The 20,943-nt window shown below is 50.1% G+C and overlaps 1 protein-coding gene across 4 annotated transcripts in view; it reads right to left on the bottom strand.

Moving 5' to 3' along the window:
* The window catches only part of SLC1A7 (solute carrier family 1 member 7), a 54,485-nt gene extending 33,951 nt beyond the window's left edge, over positions 1-20,534 (bottom strand). For all 4 annotated transcript variants that reach the window (XR_002725326.3, XM_023186971.3, XM_023186979.3 and 1 more), the window contains exons 1-2: positions 20,211-20,534; positions 12,341-12,420 (exon numbers count right to left, since the gene is read on the bottom strand). Coding sequence is in view for 3 of the 4 variants with exons in the window: in XM_023186971.3 (XP_023042739.1) it covers positions 12,341-12,420; positions 20,211-20,387 (257 nt within the window). In the remaining variant the exon portion in view is untranslated. The remainder of the gene's footprint in view (positions 1-12,340; positions 12,421-20,210) is intronic.
* Between the last annotated feature and the right edge of the window lie 409 nt (positions 20,535-20,943).

Genomic DNA, 20,943 nt, shown 5'->3' with positions numbered 1-20,943 from the left:
CTGGTTGTGGGGAGCAGATGGGGGACTGGAGGGCAGGTGCTATGTGGTCCAGAGCACAGCAGACCTGGGAATGCTGCGGACGACGGGAAAAGCCCTAGGGCTCTCAGCTCAGCACCAGGAATAACTTTCTGGCAGAGCTGTCCTGCTCTGGCAGGAACTACCTTGAAAAGTGGTGACTTCTCAGTCACTGGAGGTGTGCAAGCAACTTGCTAAAGTCACACAGTAAGTGGGTTCAAGCCCTACTCTGCTAGCATGACAGCATCCAGTCACAACCTCCTGGCACTGGGAAGACCTGAGGGACAGTGAGGAGTCCCAAGCCCTGCAGCCAAGTCCTTGGGCTCTGGCCTCGGCTGACCCAGCCGCACAGGCTCTCCCCAGCTGGCCCTGGGATGCAGCTGCAGGAAGTCCACCAGACAGGCCGCAGGAAGGAGGCTTTGGGGGTTTGTGGGCAAGAGGGGTCCCTTCAGTCCACCTGAGCATCATGGCTTACTCTTCCTTTCCCCTGAGCAGAAGGCAGGCCTAGCAGCGGACAGCCAGTACCATGCCCATTAGCGCCAGCTCCAAGTCATGCTTCCCAGACGGCTCTGCCAAAGCCCCACGCTCAAGCCGACTCCTCCTGAGGTCTGAGGCAGCATGCCCAGACTCCCACTTAGCTAAAGTCTGGGCCATCTGGTCTCAGCACCCCCTCCCAAGGGCAGAAATTCCTCCACCACCTCTGCTTGCATATCTCAGAGGACAGAGAACTCACTACCTTCTGAGTCAGCCCCTCCACTATGAGCTGGTGATGCTTATTAGGAAGTCCTTCCTGGTGTCACAATGAAATCTGCCTCCGGGGAAGAGCACTGGGCCACATTGGGCCCAGCCAGCCCCCTGGAGCCACATGGACCAAAACTCTTTGCCTCCACCTTGATTTCCATGGAGGGAAGGTGGGAGAGAGGGCGAGGCTCAGAGTGTGGGCAGTGGGTGCTGCTACCCTGGCATGCCCTGCTGTCCTCTGAAGGTCCCTCCTTCCCAGGCCTGGGTGCCAAGAGGGCACTCCACTGGGACCTGTGCAAATGACAAGCTTGAACTGGATCAAAAGCAAAAGCTGGAGGAGCCACAGCTGCAGCCCTCAGAGCTCACCGTCAGACTTCCAGCCATTCTCAACCATTCCCCACCAAGAAGGCTGCATTCCCTAAGGTAATCAGGGCCAGGGCCAGTTTCCAACTCCACGTGAGCTGAACCTCTCACCCCTTCCCTGCCCATGTGGCAAAGACCGTCAGGAGTCAGGGGAATTCAGGTCTCCTGCCTCCCCTCCCTGCACCAGCAGGGTCCCTGGAGTCCGCCCCGCACAGGGCTCAGGCGGGGCCACCCTGTGGGCCTCTCTCCAGCGCAGTGGTTCCCCACAGAGAAGGGCGGCAGCACAACAAAACCTCGCCCACCTCCCCAGGTTCTGAGATATGTGCCCACCCTGCCCGGTGTTGAACATTTGCTCTGGGTGCTGTGGGGCTCAGAAGTGAATGAGGTGGGTCTGTGTTCTTCATGGCGCTCTGGCCAGCAGGTGGGGAGGCCTGCAGCAGAGCGACAGCAACCCGGGGGTGGGGGTGGCTGTGACTGAGCGGCCAGAGCAGGGCCAGCCCTCCGGGCATCGGGCTGGGCCTCCCAGAGGAGGGCACAGCTGGACGGAGCCTCGAAGGCCAAGTAGGAATTCTCTAACTGGAAGGGAGTGAGAGCATGGAAGTCTGTGGTGCAGGATAAAGCCTGGGAGTTTTTCGGAGTCACCAGGCTAGAGGTCTGACCCCACCCGCAGCCCACAGCGGGCCACGTCTCCCCTCTTGATGAGTAAGGCAAATCATCTGACTGGGCAGGAGGGCCAAAGGCAGGTCCCAGGGCTCACACCAGAAGGTTCCGTGGAGCTCGCCGAACTGTGGCTGCCCCGTGACTCGGGGGGCAGCGTCTGAAGCGCAGGCTGTGCCGGTTTGGCCCTCTGGCCACCCGCTCCTCTGCCTCCTCCCGCTCACGGCCTGTCCTGGGGAGTCCGGGCAGCCCCCTGCACACTGGCTCCCAAACCAGACTTTGACGGCTGCTTGGCCCAGGCCCATTTCCAATAAGTTAGAATGTGGGTGTTGGGGAATTTTCTGCCAAACTAGAGTTCCTCAGGAAGGGGAGAAGGGAGTGTTGAGTTTCTTTGGCCAAACATGATTTCCTGATTCTAAGAAAAATCAGTTTAAAGTCCTTACAAGAAATAGGAAGGAAAACAATACACACAGAATACAACACACACACACACACACACAACACAGCTTCACAGACAAACCCACACCCACCCTTGGCTGTCTTTGCTGAGATGTGGAGCTCACAGAACACTCTACCACGCGCAGCCCTAGTGAATCACAAACACATGGATTCAGTTTCCCCGGAACGACGCCTGGTTTAAGAAACTGAAGAATGAGGGGAGAGAAGGGTTTGGCAAAAAGCAAGCGGAGAATTGGAGGCTCTAGCTGGATCCAGATGCTGGTCTGACCTACCCCTAATTCCTTGTGTCCAGCTTGTCTGAGGATGTGTGAAAACAAGGCTGAGTTGACTTCCCAAGGTTAGGTGCAAACTCTAGCCTCAGTGGAATGGGGCCATAAAGGGCCACACACGCACACACGCACACACAAACACACACACGCAGCACCTGCCGGGACCTGCTTTGTAAATTAGCAGACAGCACTGTGCCTATTTTATGGCTGAGTCTAAGAGGGTGAACTCAAGATGAACCCACAGTTCTGGGGCAGAGCAGCTCCCCCAACAGTCTAGCGGCCTCCCAAGTGTCTTGTGACAGGAAAACGGCTTTGCAAACTCTGTGCCTCCCGAGTGGGAGAGTGAAACAGGATCACCAAGGTGAAGGTGCAGCGTGGAAATTCTTATGGCATCATGTTGGGGGAAAACCAAAGCAAGCAGGCTACAGATTTATTTTTGTGGAAGATACTTTGTGGGTTACACTGTAAGTTGAAAGCAGAAAGGATTGGGGTAGTGACAAGTGGCCTGCTGGGGGGAGAATGGGAAAGTAAGGCTCCCAGGCCCTAAAGACTTGACTTTTCTAAAGAAAGATGTAATTGGCACGACGTTAGTGAACTGTGGCAGCACATGGAAGAGAGCTGAGGAGGGCAAACCCATAGAGGGGGGCTCAATGCAGGTCCTGTCTAGACGATTCGTTCCTATACTAATGTAATGTGAGGCAGAATTTTCTAATTTTTGTCCAAGGCTTCTCTGTTCGTGGGTGGACAGAGCAGGTTCCCCTGCAGGCAATTTTATTTTGCAAAGAATCTTTTGAGCAGCAAATGTCGGATGAGAAGGCAGCACTGTCTGGGCAAGGGAGGTGCTGTTGTGGTTTGATGGAAACCCCCTCCTTGAGAACTTGACATCTGCAGAGTTATGGAAAACTGTGCCCATTTGCACCAGAGGATCAGGGCCTTCTGAGAGGACAAAGACTAAGGCCTGAGCCCCGGTTCCCTGTGATTTGAAGTTAGCACCAGGGTTCGCTAGAGTCCCCCAGCCGAGATGGCCTGGCACTCAAGGCCCCCGAAATGAACCCAGCAGGAGGGAAAAGGGAATTGGGGCTCAACTCCCAGGAAGCTGATCTCAGGACATGACTGAGGCTGCTTTAGGAACAGTTATCGGGCACTTTGGGGTGACTTGGGGTGACCTAGGGGTCTGGAGGCATCTGTGGCCTAAGCAGCGTTGTGCACGTGCAAGGGGCAGTGTGCAGACGTCCACCAGGCCACGCAGAACCTGCGTTCCACAGGGCCACCACGTGGAGGGAACTGGAGCAGCAGAGCTGGTGGCAGGACCCCATGTTCCAGCTCTGTTTACACCAGAAGCTTCCACTGAATGAAATAAGCTGACTGTGGCCATGGAGTGGAGGCCTCCAGAGGGAGACACCGGGCTTCCCGCTTGTACAGGGGAGTAGGACCATATTCAGTGTATTCAGTTTCAATAAAGCAAAAACCAAGTGTAATTAATTTTGCCCTTGAAAATCTCTTAAGTTGCCCATAGAGTCCAGGAAGTATAGTTTTGTGAAAGTTCATTCAAAACAGTTTTCCTTCCAGCCTTGCAGTGGGTTGCTGTTTCTTTAAGCAAACACCAGATGAGACCATCAGCATACACTTAGAGGCCTGATCTAAAACACCGCCCCTCTGCAGGCCCTAGAAACTCCCTGGCTTCAGTGAGGTGCTCACTGTGTGGCAGGTTCTTGGGCACTGAGGCCAGTGGAGGGAATTCAGGCCCTCCTCTGTCGTGGCCCTCACCTGGGGCAGAGCCCTTGGAAGGAGGAGTCTCCTGTCTCATTTAAATGATTTTCTCCCTTTTTCAGAGCACATGTAATTGAATTCACTTAAGTTAAATGCACACATGATGGGACTCCACTATAAGGCGGGGGTGGTGGGGAGGGCTGAAATAAACTGAAAATGGCAAACCTGGAGTTACACTGGGTTATACAATTAAATAATTAAATGGACCCACCAGCAAGCAGATTTAACCGGTGGGTTCCCTGCATGATGAGCCCATAGAGAGCCTCTAGCCAGACCCTGCATATGACTGTCCTCGCTGGCAAGTGTCTTGATCTCTGGGAATGAATAAATCAGTATTTGTCATATTTGATTGCCCCTTATAGCATCGGGGGACAGACCCAACCAGCTCTGAGGCCCAGACAGTTGGGCTTCTGATCCCATCAGCCAAGGACCTCACCCGGCATCTGGTGAATTCACCAGAAAGAATAAGAACAAACTTTATGGAGAAGAAATCACAGTGGCAGAATTAGCAATATGGAGAGGATGATTTCTTCTCTGTTATCCAAAATGTTTGTAATTTGCTTATCTAATTTTTTTTTTTTTTTTTTTTTTTTTTAATGAGACAAGGTCTTGCTTTGTTGCCCAGGCTGGAGTACAATGATATTAACATGGCTCACTGCAGCCTCAACCTTCTGGGCTCAAGCAATCCTCCCACCTCAGCCTCCCAAGTAGCCAGGGCTACAGGTGCCCACCATCATGCCTGGCTAATTTTTAAAGTTTTTTTTTTTTTTTTTTTGTAGAGATGGGGTCTGTCTCACTATGTTGCCAGGGCTTTATCTAATTTTTTAAAACATGAAAACATCTTTGAAGGTCAGCTCCTGTCTTCCGGGGCCCATTCAAATGCTGGTGGTGAGGTTTTCCCTGAACTCTGCTGCCGCTGCCCTCCGCTGCCTCTTATTCATTGAAAATGTATTGATCAGGCACCGGCAGTAGCAGGCCCTGTATGGGGCAATGAGAAATCAGATGAAAGGGAGAGAGTTATATTGTTCAGAATTACTTTTACAGTAAGGGAGCCGTCCTTGTTCAGAAATTTCTTGATGAGCTACTTGGACAGAAGCTGAGCAGAGGCTCCACCCAACCCAAGCCGGCTCCAGGGAGAGAGGTGAGCAGAAGTGACTTCTAAAAGACATCTGGCTGCTCTGGGGACAGAGGAAGAGAGAAGGAATGTTCCAGGAGAGAGAAGGAGGTGGACACGCACTCAGGCGACCCTGACGACCCGAGCCCTGGTGTATCCTCCTCCCCCAGTGTGGCAGTGCCTGTGACTTCTATGAGAACATGGCAAGGTGGTGGGATGTCTCCCTGTGGTTATGTGGTAGAAGACTTTGACTCAGAAGAGTGGCGAGGACAGGGCTTCCCGCTGGCCTCGATGACCTATAGTGCTATGCTGTGAGCCGCCTGTGGAGACGGCTGGGGCGGGGAGCTGCAGGCAGCCTCTAGGACCTGAGTGGCTCCACAGCACAGCTGTCAATGCTGGGCCCTCAGGCAGCAGCCACGGGGAACCACTTCTGTCCGTACCTGAGGGAGCATGGAGGCAGATTCTCCCTGGTTGGGCCTTCGGATGAGAGCAGAGCCAGAGGACACCTCGATTGCAGCCTGAGACTCTGAGTTAAGGACTCAGCCAAACCCACCCAGACTGCTGACCTAGGGACTGAGGCAACCATGAAGTATGTTTATGTCACTAAGTTTGTGATAATTTGTTACACAGCAATGGTAACGAATACACAGATACACAGAGGACCAGGAGACAGCTGAAGGTACTACTTGGAGCAAGGAATGCTCGTGTGAATGGGAAGCTGATGAAGACTGCTTGGTTGTAGGAGTGCAGGGCAGAGAAAAGCAAAAGGCAGTAAGAATAGGAATTGGGCCAGGTGCGGTGGCTCACGCCTGTAATCCCAGCACTTTGAAAGGCCAAGGCAGGAGGATTCCTCGAGCCCAGGAATTCGAGACCAGCCTTGGCAACATAGTGAGATCCCCATCTCTACCCAAAATTTAAAAAAATTAGCTGGGCATGATGGCGTGTGCCTGTAGTCCTAGCTCCTTGGGAGGCTGTCGGGAGGATTGATTGAGGCCAGGAGTTCAAAGTTACAGGGAGTCATGGTCATGCCACTGCACTCCAGCCTGAGGACAGAGCGAGACCCTGTCTCAATTTAAAAAAAAAGAAAAAGAAAAAGAATAGGAATTCATGACAGATAAGGAGGCTTTGACTGCCATGGCACAAGAAATGGCTCTGGGCGCCAGGTAAGTGCATCATGGAGAAGCGCCGGACCTGGCCAGTGCCCCCACGGAGGCCCTGTGGATGTGCAGGTGTGCATGACTCCAGTGAAGCAGGGCATGCTGCACGGTCTGTACTGGTGTTGAGGGAGCACCCGGGTGTGCCTCAGTCAAGGGTGGCTTTCCAGGGCAGGGGACAGGTGAGCTGCAGCTGCTAATTAGAACCATGAAGATGAAAGAGGCCATCCAAGGGGCTTCCTGCTGAGAGCAGGGACAGAGGTGGCCACGGGCTGGGGGAGCATTCATGACACATCTGAGGAGCCTGGTGATGCTTTAATAAGTTAGAAAAATATGGGACATCTGCCAGGCATGGTGGCTCACGCATGTAATCCTAGCACTTTGGGAGGCCGAGGTGGATAGATCACCTGAGGTCAGGAGTGTGAGACCAGCCTGGTCAACGTGGTGAAACCCTGTCTCTACTAAGAAATCAAAAATTTGCCAGTCGTGATGGTGCGCGCCTGTAATCCCAGCTACTTGGGTGGCTGAGGCAGGAGAATTGCTTGAATCTGGGAGGCGGAGACGGCAGTGAGCTGAGATCACGCCACTGCACTCCAAGCCTAGGCAACAGAGTGAGACTGTCTCAAAAAGAAAAAGGAAAAGAAAAAGAAAAGGAAAAAGAAGAAAGAAAAACATGGGACATCCATAATGTACCAGGAGCCATGCTGGGTCTTCACGTACATTCTCTTATTTACTTTTCATAATAACCCTGTGAGGGAGGTATTCTTCCCACTTTATAGATAAGGACACTGAGGCTCAGATGCTAAAAGGCTTGTTTACGTTTGCATGTATAGAGAGTGACTCCAAAGCCCTGTTCCTGCCCTGTAGCCTTTGCAGATTTCAGCCACCCTCGCCCATGCTGCCTGCTCCCCTGCCACATTGTGACAGATGAAGCCACCACTGGTCAAGCGTGGGCTACACTCAGCTGGACTGAAGCACACCTGTCTGAGGAGGGACTTGGGCCAGGGGCTGGGCCGGAGAAATTCTAGAAAAAAGGAGCCCACAGCTGGAAGATGCCAGATTATGGGAAGAGTGACTGAACTTGGCTCCAACCCTCCTGGCCCCATTGCTCTCCCACTGGACCTCCCTTCTCCAGAGCAAGGTGTGTCTGTGACCCCTCCATGGCAGCCCAGGGGCCTTTCAGCCCTCACGTCCACCCTTGCAGTTCACCCACACTTCTTTACACCTCACCACCTCCCTTTGCTTGTTGTTTAGCTCTCCAGCCTCTGAACGAATCTGTCACGCTGAGTACCTGGCAGAGGTCAGTGTGAAAGACAGGGGGGTCAACAACCTGATCCCCTCCTGGGATCTCAGACAAAAACAAAGATGCACACAACCCTGCCCACAGACGGGGCCACGCCATCGGCCTGACCCCTCAACAGGGGCACTTCTTGTTCAGTGAGATGAGTGGCTCTTCCACATAGGGATGCTAGTTTGTTTGCTCGCATAGACGTCACTAGTGGACTAAAAGATGCCTGTCCCCCATTGTGTGGCATGCCAGCTGCGACCACGAGGTCACTGAGCTAACGACACTCAGCTCATGCAGGTCACACACAGCGTCAGCACTGGAGACAGGTCATCATCCATTTTACCAACCAACGGGGAGGTGGAAGGACTTCCCACACAGAACCTCGAGACAGGCCTTGAATACAGAGTGAGACTTTAAATTAAAAGAGGGTGTGCATGGCAGGGGCTGGGCAGGAACAGGAGTGTGGAGACAGACCCCTGTGGCATGCTGCAGGACTAATGGGTGACCAGCCTCGTTCCAGGGCTTGGTGTGGGGAAAGGGCGGCTGTTTGTCCTGGAGAGAAGGTGGGAACAGATGTCATGGGAGCCAGGCTTCGAGGCCCAGACCTGCAGGTGGTTGGAACTGGAAGCTGGTGAGCCCAAATGTAACCCCTGCCCTCCCGCCACTGCCCTGTAGCCAGGTCACACTGCAGAAAACCTTGCCTTCCTGGGTCACAGCTTGGAGCCCCTGGGGATGGGAGTACCACAGCCTCCTGCTGGGCTCCGAAGATGTGGAGCCAAAAGGTCTGACCCCAGGACAATCAGGAGGTTTCAAATCCTCAGAACACTTTTGGAGCTCTGAAAGCAAACCTCTGCTTGGACCCTTTGGGGTTCTGGTTCAGTCAGCTCAGGGTCAGGCCTGACATCTAAATTTTTCAAAGCAGCTCTGGTGATTTTGCTCTGCCCTGAGTAACAACCTCACACCAGAGTGGCTGTTCCTCAAGGACAGGGACACCCAGCTCTGGGCTGGCCAAGAGCAAGAGCTCAGGGGACCGTGTGGATGGACTCCTGGCCAGCATGGATAATAGGCCATTTTGAGGCCAAAGGAGGGAGAGTTCAGGAATGAGGGGTTTTAGGGCTCAGAAATGCGTCATATTTCCCCCACGAAGGTTTAATTCTCCCTTCGTAGGAAAATGTGAAAGCAGTTCCATTTCTCAGTGACACGGTTGCTCTGCACCAGTCCAAACTCTATAACAAACAAATGAAATGTATGAACACGTCCTGGCTTTTCTCAACTTAATACCACATGCATTTCCAGCCAAGAGAACACTGAGTCTGGTGGAGGGAGACCAGGCATTTGAGAGCCAGAAAGTGGAGAGCTGGACGGGCCTTTGTTGCTGGGTAAAGAAGCCCAGGGTTGGGGCCTCACCTCAGATCGCATGATTGCTTGTGGAGGAGGCAGGTTGAGGACCCAGGCCTCTGAATTCTGAACAGGATTTTTGTGTTTTGTTTTGAGTGACTTGTCCAAGGCCACACAGGTAATACACAGCAAGGCCAGGCTGTGTGACTCCAGGGTCCACACAACGGCCTCTAAGGTGCCTCTGTTCTGAGAGAGAGGCAATGCCCAGGCAGTTAGGACAGTCAGCAGGAAAGGGCAGACAGAGCTGCTGCCAAGGGTCCCAGCTTTCTCTACCAGTGCACTTACTTAGCTGTTCAGTGATTGTCTATGTTCCTGCCAGTCTTCCCAGCAGTCTGTGAACACCACGAGATAGTCTCTCCAGAGACAGAGACAATCTCTCCATCATCTCTGTGTCTGCAGCACCCAGCACAGGGCCAAGTGTCCAGAAAGCACAATGCATGATTGCTGGATCCATTAATTAATTCACTTGACCAGTATTAATAAGCACCTAAATGTGCCTGGCACTTGGCTAGGTGCTGACAACACAGAGTTGAATCTAGGCAGAGTAGCCTCGTTAACTTTGCAAAGCTGACAGCCCAATGGGAGATAAAGAAACTAATCAACAAGTGAATGCATGTAGAATGACAATATATGATACGGGAATAGGGTACAGTGCGGGAGAGCCAGGGTGGCGTGAAGGGGTCAGTGGGGAGGGCCTTCCTAAGAAGATGATGTGCAAGTTGAGATGGGAAAAAAGAGGAGGAAGAAGAGGTGTAAGATGTTGCGGAAGCGTGTTCCAGAGGAAGGAGCAGCATGTGTGGAGTCCCTGAGGTGGTAAGGGCTTGGTCTGCTTAGGGAAATCGAGGCTGGTGGGGACTGGAGTGTGTGACACGGGATGAGGTGGGGCAGGCAGGCAGATCACGCAGGGCCTCCTAGACCAGGTTAATGGTCTGCAGATTGAGTCTACGTGTCATGGAAGCCGTTGAAGTTAAATGAGGGGCAGGGCCCAATCTACTTTTCTCGAGATCCTTCTAGCCACTGGGTGGAATGGACAGGAGGGAACAAGAAGTGAGGCGAGGAGACCAGTTTGGTGGCGGTGGAGTCCGGATGTGAGAAGAGAGTGCCTGAGCCTGTGGGGTGGGGAGGAAGCTCCATTCTTTGACTGAGTAGGTAGAATCCGCTGGAGCTGCGGATGGGGCTGTAGGGTTGAGAGAAAGGGGATAGCCAAAGACACGCCTGATGGAAGACCTGGGTGATGGAGCTACCATTTGCGGACAAGAAGAAAACAGGAAAAGGAGGCAGTTTGCTGGGTAAAACTTCAAGTTGGTGACATTAAACTTGAAGTGTGGCTGGGCACGGTGGCTCATGCCTGTAATCCCAGCACTTTGGGAGGCTGAGGCAGGTGGATTGCTGGAGCTCAGGAGTTTGAGACCAGCCTGGGCAACATGGTGAGACCCAGCCTCTACAAAAAATACAAAAAAATCACCAGGTATGGTGGTGCGCGCCTGTGGTCCCAGTTACTTGGGGGCTGAGGTGGGAGGATCACTTGAACCCAGGAAGCCGAGGCTGCAGTAAGCTGAGATTGTGCCACTGCACTCTAGCATGGGCAACAGAGCAAGATCCTGTCTCAAACAAAACAAAACTTGAAATGTTTGTGAAACATCCAAGTGGAGATGTCAAATAGGCAGTTGGCTAATGACGTGTGGAGCTCAGAGGAGAGGTCTGGGAAGATCTCCATCTGGGGGCATTGGGCTTGTAGGTGGTACATTAAAGCTGTGAAATTAGATGAGAAAAGGCTGGAGAAACTGAACATTTGGAGGTTGAGTAGAAGGAGAGAGACCAGGATGGATGGGCAGAAAGCAGGCAAAAAGTTAGGAGAGTGTGAGTCCACAGGGAAGGGCATTTCATGAGGGCAAGAGTAATCAGCGGCACCCATGGCTGTGGAGAGGCCATGTGGAAGAACCGGACGTGTCGTACAGATTCAGCAACATAGAGGACTGCTGACCCTGACAGATTCGCTGGCTCAATGAATGACTCCAAAGATGTAGTAAGAGGAGACAGTCACTAGAGTGAGTTGAGGAGTAAGGGAAGGCTTCCTGAGGGAGGTAGCATTTCAGCACAGCCTTGAAGGCTGAGTCCTGAGAGATTTAAATGCTGCTTGCAAAGGCCTCTGTGCAGAAAATATAAAGCGCCCTTGGCCTGGGGATTATCTCCACTTCACAAAAGGGAGAGGGCCGAGGAGCTGGCTCACTGCTCAGCAGCAGGGAGGCCGGGAGGCAGAGCCCATGAAGAGGCTCATCCTGTTTCCTCTCTGCAGAGGAGTCCTGGAAGATGAAGATTTCTCATGGCCTCAGAGCAGAAGGTTCTTAGACACCACCTGGAGGAGCCACTCATTATACATCTGGAAAACTCAAGGCCTGGACAGGGATAGGGTTGCTCAAGGTCACCCTAGCACATCAGTGAAAGGGACCAAGTGATCTCCCATGATTTCTGTGGCCCGCACCCTACTGGTTGAGGTCTGAATTCTTCAGCCTGGTGTTCAAGGTCTTTCATGACTGGGCAAGAGCTCACCCTCCAAATTCATCTCCCACTGTCCCTCTCTTGTCCCAAGTCCCAACCTCCCGAGTGCTCAGCATACACAAGCACATAGTCTTCATGAAAACCCTTCAAAGTAGGTGTTGTTATTCCCATTTTACAGATGAGGAAACTGAGGCGTAGAGAGGCGAGATAATGTGTCCAAAGTTACACAGCCGAGCCAGGATATTATCACTGGAATATCATCAGAGTTAGTTCTCTTTTCTCCAGGCCTTGCTACGTCACATGAACAGCCCCTCCTCTGGGAAGTCATCCCTCAATTCCCTGGCCTTGAGTTATCTTGGAGTCAGGTCATGTCCTTTGACTCCAAATCACCTGTTCTGCCCACTAAAAATTCTACTGGATGGAACCAACAATTGGGGCCACTAAATGACTCAGAAGCCAGCAGCCCACAGCACTGCTCATAAAGGCCCTGAAGTCACACTCCTCCCACAGCCTGTGGTTGCTGTCCAGCCACCCACAGCAGGAGCAGGGCAGCAACAGAAGCCATCCTCTCCCCTCCTGGTTCCAGACCGCCTGGCCGAAACTCCGCTCTCACCTGGAGACCACCAGTGGCAGGATCATCATCTTCAGCATCCTCATCAGGAGCTCTCCAGGGAACTGGAAGTAACTAATTTCCTGAAAACACAGTAAGAACTGGGGTTATAGCAAGAGATATAGACTGCACAGTGGTTCCATTCTTCACAATCTTTGAAGCACTATCCCATCTGACTCCCCTGTCTAGCACATGGCAGCAGAGTCCATGGAGAAAGAAATGGCTTTGGAGCCACAGAACTGGGTTCCAATCCTGGTAAACACCTGTCCCCGCTCCCCCTCACCACCAATCCACCACAAGCTATGTGGCCTTAAGCATCTTCTGTGATCACTCTGAGTTTTTGCGTTTTTCTCGTCTATAACATGAGGGTAATAACTACAGTAGTCCCTGCTTATTCTCAGGGGACATGTTCCGAGACCGCCAGTGGATGCCTGAAACCACAGAGACTAAACCTATGGATGTTGTTTTTTGCCTATATGTATATACCTATGATAAAATGTAATTCATAAATTAGACACAGTAAGAGATTAACAGTAACTAATAATCAAATGGAGCGATTAGAAGATACTGTAATAAAAGTTATGTGAATGTGGTCTCTCTTAAAATCGCTTACAGTACAGTTCTCACCCATTTTCAGACCACTGGTAACTGAAATCATAGAAAGTGAAACAGCGGATAAGGGGGGACTACTCTGCCTTACTGGGTCATTGAGGGGCTTAAACGGGAGAATGCACGCAAGCACTTAGCACAGCGCCTGGATGACAGTAAATGTTCGGTAATCCTGTAAATAGCAGCTCTCCTCCCATCTGCACCGCGCATCTGCCTAGCCATGGAATAAAATCTCTCTCATGTAGCAGATGGCAAGTGACGAGAGGACAGAGCCAAGTACTGCTCACGCGTTCATTCAACCCGCATCACGCCAGGCATCATGGTGGGCACCCCAACATGAACTAGGCAGGGTTCCTGCCCCGAGAAATCCCCAGCCTAGCTGGTGAGGAGACCCACTCCTAAGCAGACCATGGCCTTCTTGCAAGTCAGTTTCTCCATCTGTTTTGGGTCCATTCTCTAGCGCTTCTCCCCGAAAATGCTGAGAGAGAGGATCAGATTGAATGGGTGCGACACCATGCAGTAGAAACAGCCCCCTTTAGTAGAGTCCTTAGGCCTGACTCCTTCCTAGGCCGCTGGCTCCAGCCTGTCCACAGATCTTTGACTAAGGAGCCAATTCCTTGCCCAATAAGCTGTCTCCCAAGTAACAGTCACATGACCAGGACCTGACACCTGAAGCAGAAGGGCTGCTAAGCCCAGTTAAATCTGACTTTCAGATAACAACGTGTAATTCATTCTTATTCTAAAAAAAAAAAAAAAAAAAAAAAAAAAGTGCTGTTTATCTGAAACTCCAGTTTATCTGGGTGTGCTGTTTTAAAAAATTTTTTAACTTAATTCAGTTTTGCTATTCTGGCAACTCTGGCGTGGGGCCACTTTCTTCAGAGGGTGAGGTTGTGGGCGAGGCAGGCAAATGGACTTTCAAACATCATCCAAGTTAAATTGTTGTACTTGCAACTTTTTTTTTTTTTTTAACCAAAGCCAAACATACTTGGTTAATGATCTGATGCTTTAAAAACCTCCAAATCATCGAATGTTGGTGCTGTGAGGGGACTCTTGAGATCTTCTAGCCCAGCCCACTCATGTGATAGATGAGGAAGCTGGACCGCAAAAGGGAGGTGATGGGCCCACCCAATGTTAACCGCAGCACAGGACCAGGAATCAGGCCTCCTAGTCCGGTACTGCTACCATTTCCAATGCACTGGAAAATCTGTTTTTTAAAGAAATATGCCCATCATGACTCTCTCTCTCCCTCTCTCTCTCTCTCTCTCTATATATATATATATATATATTTTTTTTTTAGACAGAGTCTTGCTCTGTTGCCAGGCTGGAGTGCAGTGCAGTGGTGCCATCTTGGCTCACTGCAACCTCTGCCTCCCGGGTTCAAGCAATTCCCCGGCCTCAGCCTCCCAAGTAGCTGGTACTACATGTGCCACCATGCCCGGCTAATTTTTTGTATCTTTTTTAGTAGAGATGGGGTTTCACCATGTTGACCAGGATGGTCTCAATCTCCTGACCTTGTGATCCGCCCTCCTCAGCCTCCCAAAGTTCTGGGATTACAGGTGTGAGCCACACACCCTGCCAACGATATATTTTTAATGAACTTTAGTCCATATATATATATTTTTTTTTCTTTTATTTTTTGACACAGGGCCTCATTCTGTCACCCAGGCAGGAGTGCAGTGGTGCGATCTTGCCTCACTGCAACCTCCACCTCCTGGGCTCAAGCAATCTTCACACCTCAGGCTCCTGAGTAGCTGAGACCACAGATGTGTGCCACCAAGCCCAGCTAATTTTTGTATTCTTTGTAGAGACGGGGTCTCACTATGTTGCCGAGACTGGTCTCAAACTCCTGGACTCAAGCAGTCCTCCCAGCTCAGCCTCCCAAAGTGCGTGAGCCACTGCACCTGGCACCCACATGTATTCTTTACGTTAAAAGTGTTCTAATAGTCAGGCTCGGTGGCTCATGCCTGTAATCCCAGCACTTTGAGAGGCCAAGGTAGGTGGATTACTTGAGGTTAAGAGTTTGAGACCAGCCCAGCCAACATGGCAAAACCCCGTCTCTACTAAAAATACAAAAATTAGCTGGGCATGGTGGTGTGTGTCTGTAGTCCCAGCTACTCAGGAGGCTGAGGCACAAGATTCGCTTGAACCCGGGAGGCAGGGGTTGCAGTGAGCTGAGATTGGGCCACTGCACTCCAGCCTGGATGACAGAGGGAGACTCTATCTTAAAAAAATAAAAATAAAAATAAATAAATAAATAAATAAAACAGTGCTCTGCTGATAAAAAGGCAGCTCTTTCCTCATCTCTCTCTATCCCTATCTCACAACTTACCAGTGGTGAACATGCTCAATTCTTCTAGCTGTTTCCCATAGTATCAGTATTTCTAGATAATATGGTCATAATGCTATTTCTTGATTCATCATTTTGACATCTATCAACTTCCCTGCCATGATTGATGAAAACTTAGTTCTTACTCCCTTTCTCTCCACCTATTTCACCATTATATTTATATCAATTTTTACGTAAATCAATAGTCAAGATTTACAATGTTTTGATCATCAAACAGTGTTTACCGTTGAGCCAAGTAATGTACTACAACCATGCCTCCTTGCTTGTAGCCTAAAGTTAATTGGCTGATTTTTATTTGTCTTGCTTTCTGCGAATCACCCACTAATTTCTTCCAAACATTTTAACATGTCTACTAAACTACGTAACGATAGTATTTTCTGCTCTCTCAAGCACATTGGTTCTCTTTTATTCTGCCTGGGACCTTGGTCCGTGAGCTCTCCACCTTCCTGCTCCAGTTTGGACTGACTGCTCTCTAGGCCCAGTGCTTGTCATGGTTCCCTACTTGAGTGTCATTCTGGGACTTATCCTTTAGAGGGCCCCCTGTTTCTGGGATCCATTGTCTTCTTGGTTTACTTCCTTGTTTTGCTGAAACATCTCCTTTGGTAGCTTTCTGAGTAATAGTGGATGGGAGATAAACTTTTCTGAGTCCTTACATGAGTAAAAATGCCTTTATTCTACCTTTTCCTCTGATAATAGCATATGTGAGATACTTCGTTGGAAATAATTTCCCCTCAGGTTTGGAAGATGTTTCTCCTTTGTTTTCTAGCTTCCAGTTTGCTTAAGGTGTTCAAAGTCATTCTGATTTCCTGTTCCTTAAATGATGTTGGTTTTATTCCACCAGAACCATCCAAAGATCATCTGTTTATCTCCACTTTTTGGTAATTTCATGGTGATGGGCCATAGTATGGGGTTTTCTTTCTTTTTTAAACAAAATTGACAGTACTATGCTTACCTTTCACTTCTGAGAAACTGCTTAGATTCTCCGCAAACTGTTTCTCCTCTATTTTTCTTCTCTTAGCTCTCTCTCTAAAAGTGTCATTAGGTAGCTGGACATTGAACATTCTAATTTTCTTATGTTTTCTTTTCTATTTTCATTTCTTTTTGTTCTAGTTTCTGGGAGATTTCTACAACTTTATCCCAGTTATTGACATTAATGGTTTTTTTTTTTGGAGATAGGGTCTCACGCCATGTTTCCCAGGCTGGTCTTGAACTCCTGGGCTCAGGCAATCCACCCGCCTTGGCCTCCCAAAGTGTTAGGATTACAGGTGTGAGCCACCAGGTCTAGCCAAAGTTTTTCTATTAATATATAATATTTGTACATATTTATGGGGTGCAGTTGGTATATTGTTACATACACTGTGTAATGTTCAAATCAGGGTATTCAGGGTCTCCAACACTTTGAGTATTTATCCTTTCTATGTGTTGGGCAGCTACTCACATTTTTATCTTAGTTCTTCTATTTTTAATTTCCCCAGATTCTTTTTTGTTCTCTGATTGTTCCTTCTTTTTGCGTCCCCTCTGTTATACGGTAACTGTATCTTCACTCTGGAAAGCTTAAGAGGAGATTTACAAAGCTTCCTTCTCCTCCCCGCCTTGTCTCTGCTTCATTAGACACCCCCTTTTCTCTTTGTTTCTCTCATTAGAGGCCCCTTTTCTCTTCGTTTACTCTGTTTCACGTTAGCAGTCTCCTCACGTTGCTGGTGGCATGGCTTTCAGCTCATACGTAAGTTTGAAGCGCTAAACTTCTGCGTGTATGAGTGGGGCTTGTCAACTGACGGCCCTCAGGGCAGGGCGACAGGTACTGATCTGGCTTTTTCACTGAGGCTGTGTGGGATGGTAGAGGAGTCTCCTTTATAGCAGAATTTAGAGATCTTTTCTCTGAGGCTTCAGTGAGAGAAGTCTCTTCCTGCCTTTGCCTGAGGAATGACATGGTGCCTAAGCTCAGCTGACAGCAATCTGAAACTGCGCTGGGGACCCCACTCAGATGAAAATGTCTGCTAATTAGTTTGAAGTAGGTGCCTCAGCATTGCTGTCTCCCCAACACACACAGGGGTGGCCCAATACCCCCAAGTCCAGCTTCTCTGGTTCTTTGGGGCAGGCAGCGGGGTGGAGATGGGTGGATGAGTCCCCCAGCTGAACTGGAAGGTCCCTAGGGGTCTAACTGCTCTGGTTACAAAATTCCAAACCATGCCTGGGCTTTCAACCCCAGCCTCACCCTGCCTAGTGCAGCATCTTGCTCTTTTATGTTCTGGAGTCTACAAGGCAAACTGACTTGGTATTGACTTCCACATACTGACTAAGATGCCAGCTTTCTGTGAACAAGGTCGTAAGCTCCATCCACCTCCATATTGTCTAATTTGTTGTAGCCTCTCAATTTCTCTTCTCAACTGTCTCCTTTTATATTCTCTTTATTCTTGGTGGTTTTATCTTTTAAAAGTCCCATTACTAAAATGTTAGTGGAATTCTAGGAAGGAGGGAAAAAAATGAATACAACTGTAATGCACCATGGTTTAACTGAGGTCTCAAAATGCTCAGTATTTTTAAATGAGATACTCATATCCCAAGACAAAATCCTGTGATTTTGTAAATTCTTTTCACAAATAGAGCATTCTACCATTTTCCAAATTGTTTATGATTTTTGCCTGTTGCATAAGCTTACAAAACAAGAAGGGTTTAGTTTCTGAGTCACAGGCAAAGAGATCAAACAGAGAAATCCCAGATTTCAAAGTAAGATGCTGAGAAAGCCAGTTCCTGCCAAATAATTGTTCTAAGCCTCTACATCCTTCCTTCAATTTATCTGGCAGGTTAATCCAGACCGGAATATATTTGCATTTCCAAACAGATGGGAAAGGCAGCTTTGGCAAAGGAGGCCCCAGATGAGTTTGGCTTTTAATAATAGGCATTCCAATTTGTTTTCACAAAATAATCTTCCTGCAGGAGATATATTTTTGTTGCTGAGGAAAATTAAAGAGAACAGATTGCAGATTTTTTGTTCCATTGCCAGTTTAATGCAGCAAATAGTTGAGCGTTCTCTCTGTGCCTGACACAGGGCTAGGCTCAGGTTTTGGTTAAAAAAAACCAAACAAACCCATATGTTGTTCAGCAGTGTGCAGCTTGGTGGGAGAAAGAGACACCCACATAGCCAGCTCTGAAGCCAGGTGGCCAGCAGTGGGGTTACAGTTCCTTTTCATCAGCTATGGGAGATGAGATGGTTCCTGATGTAGACAGGACTTTAACAGGTAGATAAGGGAGAGAGGGGGAAGTAACATGTAGTAAGCACCTACTGTATGCTGGGCACTAATGAATCCTTGGTTTATTCCTCATAACAATTTCAGTAGACATATACTGCCCCATATCCCATTTTACAGATAAGGAAACTGAGGCCCAGGGAGGAGAGAGGATACTGCCCAGACATTTGCTAGCAGAGTCAAAGTTCAGGGTTTCTCTGCCTCCAGAGTCCACACCTCTTCCTAAATAACTGCTCGAGGCTTAACAGGGTCACCATAGTCGTGGCTCAGTTCTCCAGAAGTGGGTGTTTTCCTTTCAATGGAAGACAAAGTCTAACGCCTGAGCCCAGTTGTAGAGATAGCATTAGACCTTAGTGAGCAGGGAAGAGGACTTTCTGGGAATAGGGACTCTTCCAGGAGCCCATTGACAAAGGCTCTCTCCTTGACCACACTTTAGATAGTCTCCTCTGAACCCTCTTTTCCACTGGGCTTTGTCCTTGGGCCTTGTCTTTGGCCTGCATAGTCCAGCTGTAGCAAAAGTCCTGCCGAGTCAGCTTAGTGAGGATCCTTCACCCTTCAGCACCCCGATACTGGATCAGATTCCCCATCCCAGATCAACGTCTGGTCACCCTGGCCTGCCTTCAGCAAGAATCCCCCTACCCTGATGTCTCCTGCAGACATTTGCTGTCCCCAACCCCCTCCCTCTGCTCACTGGCTGTAAATCTGCAGCTGGCTTTGTTGTCTTTGTGGTTGGGTCCCATCTCTCTCCCCAGGAGGTCTTGACACCTACCCCCACCACAGTGGTCCTGCATACAGCCTTCCTTACCAGTTTCACAAGTGGCAGAAGGATTTTTTCTTTAACACCATGGGAATGTTGCTCCCTCTTCTGTAAGAGATGGGGGCTGACAGGGAAAGGGGCTCTATCCCAGGCAAGGCAGCTTCCCCATGGCAGTTCCACAGGCTGGAAACCTGGGACCTGGCTCCCCTTCCTGTCCCCCAGCCTACATCCAATCAGCCCCCACATCCTGAAGCTTCTCCTTTTGAAAACAGTTCTCATGTCTGTCCCTTTTATCTGCACTACCAGGTCTCCCTCAAGCTGCCCCTTACTCAGCCCCCTGCCTGCCTTGATACCATCCCCTCTCCACTCAGCACCTGAGGGGTCTCCCAAGCTCCAACTGGCCTGTCGCTCTTCTGCCCAAAAGCATCTCATGGTTGTTGCAAGCCCACGCATGGCAATGGGACCTATGGGCCAGCTGGCCTCTGTGCTCCGGCCCCTGCACCTGGCACCTGCTGTCACCTCTGTCTAGAGCGCTCTTCCTGGATCTCTTGTCATTTGAGCAGCCTTTAGGTGGTGTTCTCTGGTGCCTTTTTGAACTCACACATGACCCCCCTCTTTCCCCGCCACAACCCTTGGCCCTGTGTTTGTCGTCACGAGGCACCCTTGCCTCTTCTCACCTGGTGGTGCCAGGTTTGTAATCACTCCCCAGCCACGTGACTGGTTCCCCCCTCTAGTCCTGCAAAGTGTTTATCACACTCATGTTACAGATGAGAAAACCGGGACCCAGAGGGGCAGAGGGACTCACACACTGTCATGGCACTAGGGAGCTGTGACATGAGACTGTGACCCCAGATCCCTCAGGCCCACACACCCCTCCTGGACGGGGACCCCGAGATGCTCCGGGTGGCTGACCTGTGGTGAGAGGTGCCGGGTCCTCAGGAAGAAGCCGAGGAGGCAGCCCACAATGACAGACAGCACTGACAGGATGAGCAGTCCATTCCGCCGGCACACGTCCCTCCCCCGCGCCAAGATGGCATGCAGCACCATGGCAAGCCTGGCCTGCTGGCAAGGGGCACAGCACCATTCCATGCATAAGAGGCCGGTCGGGGGCACAGGGTCTGGGCTGAGGGCTCTAGCCCCTCAGTAGGCAGGTGGTCAGAGTTGCTTAACACCAGTCGCCAGCCCCACGGCCAGGCCTGTGTGGCCGCCCTAGAGGGAAGCCACAATCCTATTACCAGCTGCATCATTAGAAGCTGGGAGCAGATTAGGGCCTGGGAAATTAGAGCAGACCACGTGGTCTGAGAGTTCAGCCCTCAAAGCCAAGCGTTCCTTTTAAACAGTTGAGTGGACCAGGTACTGGGAGGAACAAGAAGAACATTCACTTGCTTGGTTTGATCTTTACCCCACTTCCTTCCAGAAAGAATCAAAAACAAGACAGTAAGACATCAGTTATCCCCAACATTAATTAAGCATTTGCTGTGCCCCAGGTGCCATTCTAGAAGAACATTACATGTACTGGCATATTTAATCCTAATACCAATCCCAAGAAATAAGTACTATCAATATCACCATTTTACAGATAAAGAAACTGAGGTGAGTGAGTGCATGTGCTGTGGGCCAGGCCTGTGCTGGCTGCCTTACCTAT

The sequence above is a fragment of the Piliocolobus tephrosceles genome, chromosome 1 (genome assembly GCF_002776525.5).
Source record: "Piliocolobus tephrosceles isolate RC106 chromosome 1, ASM277652v3, whole genome shotgun sequence".
NCBI lineage: Eukaryota > Metazoa > Chordata > Mammalia > Primates > Cercopithecidae > Piliocolobus > Piliocolobus tephrosceles.
The sequence above is the reverse complement of the archived record's forward strand: the minus strand, read 5'-3'. Positions and strand labels throughout refer to the sequence as shown.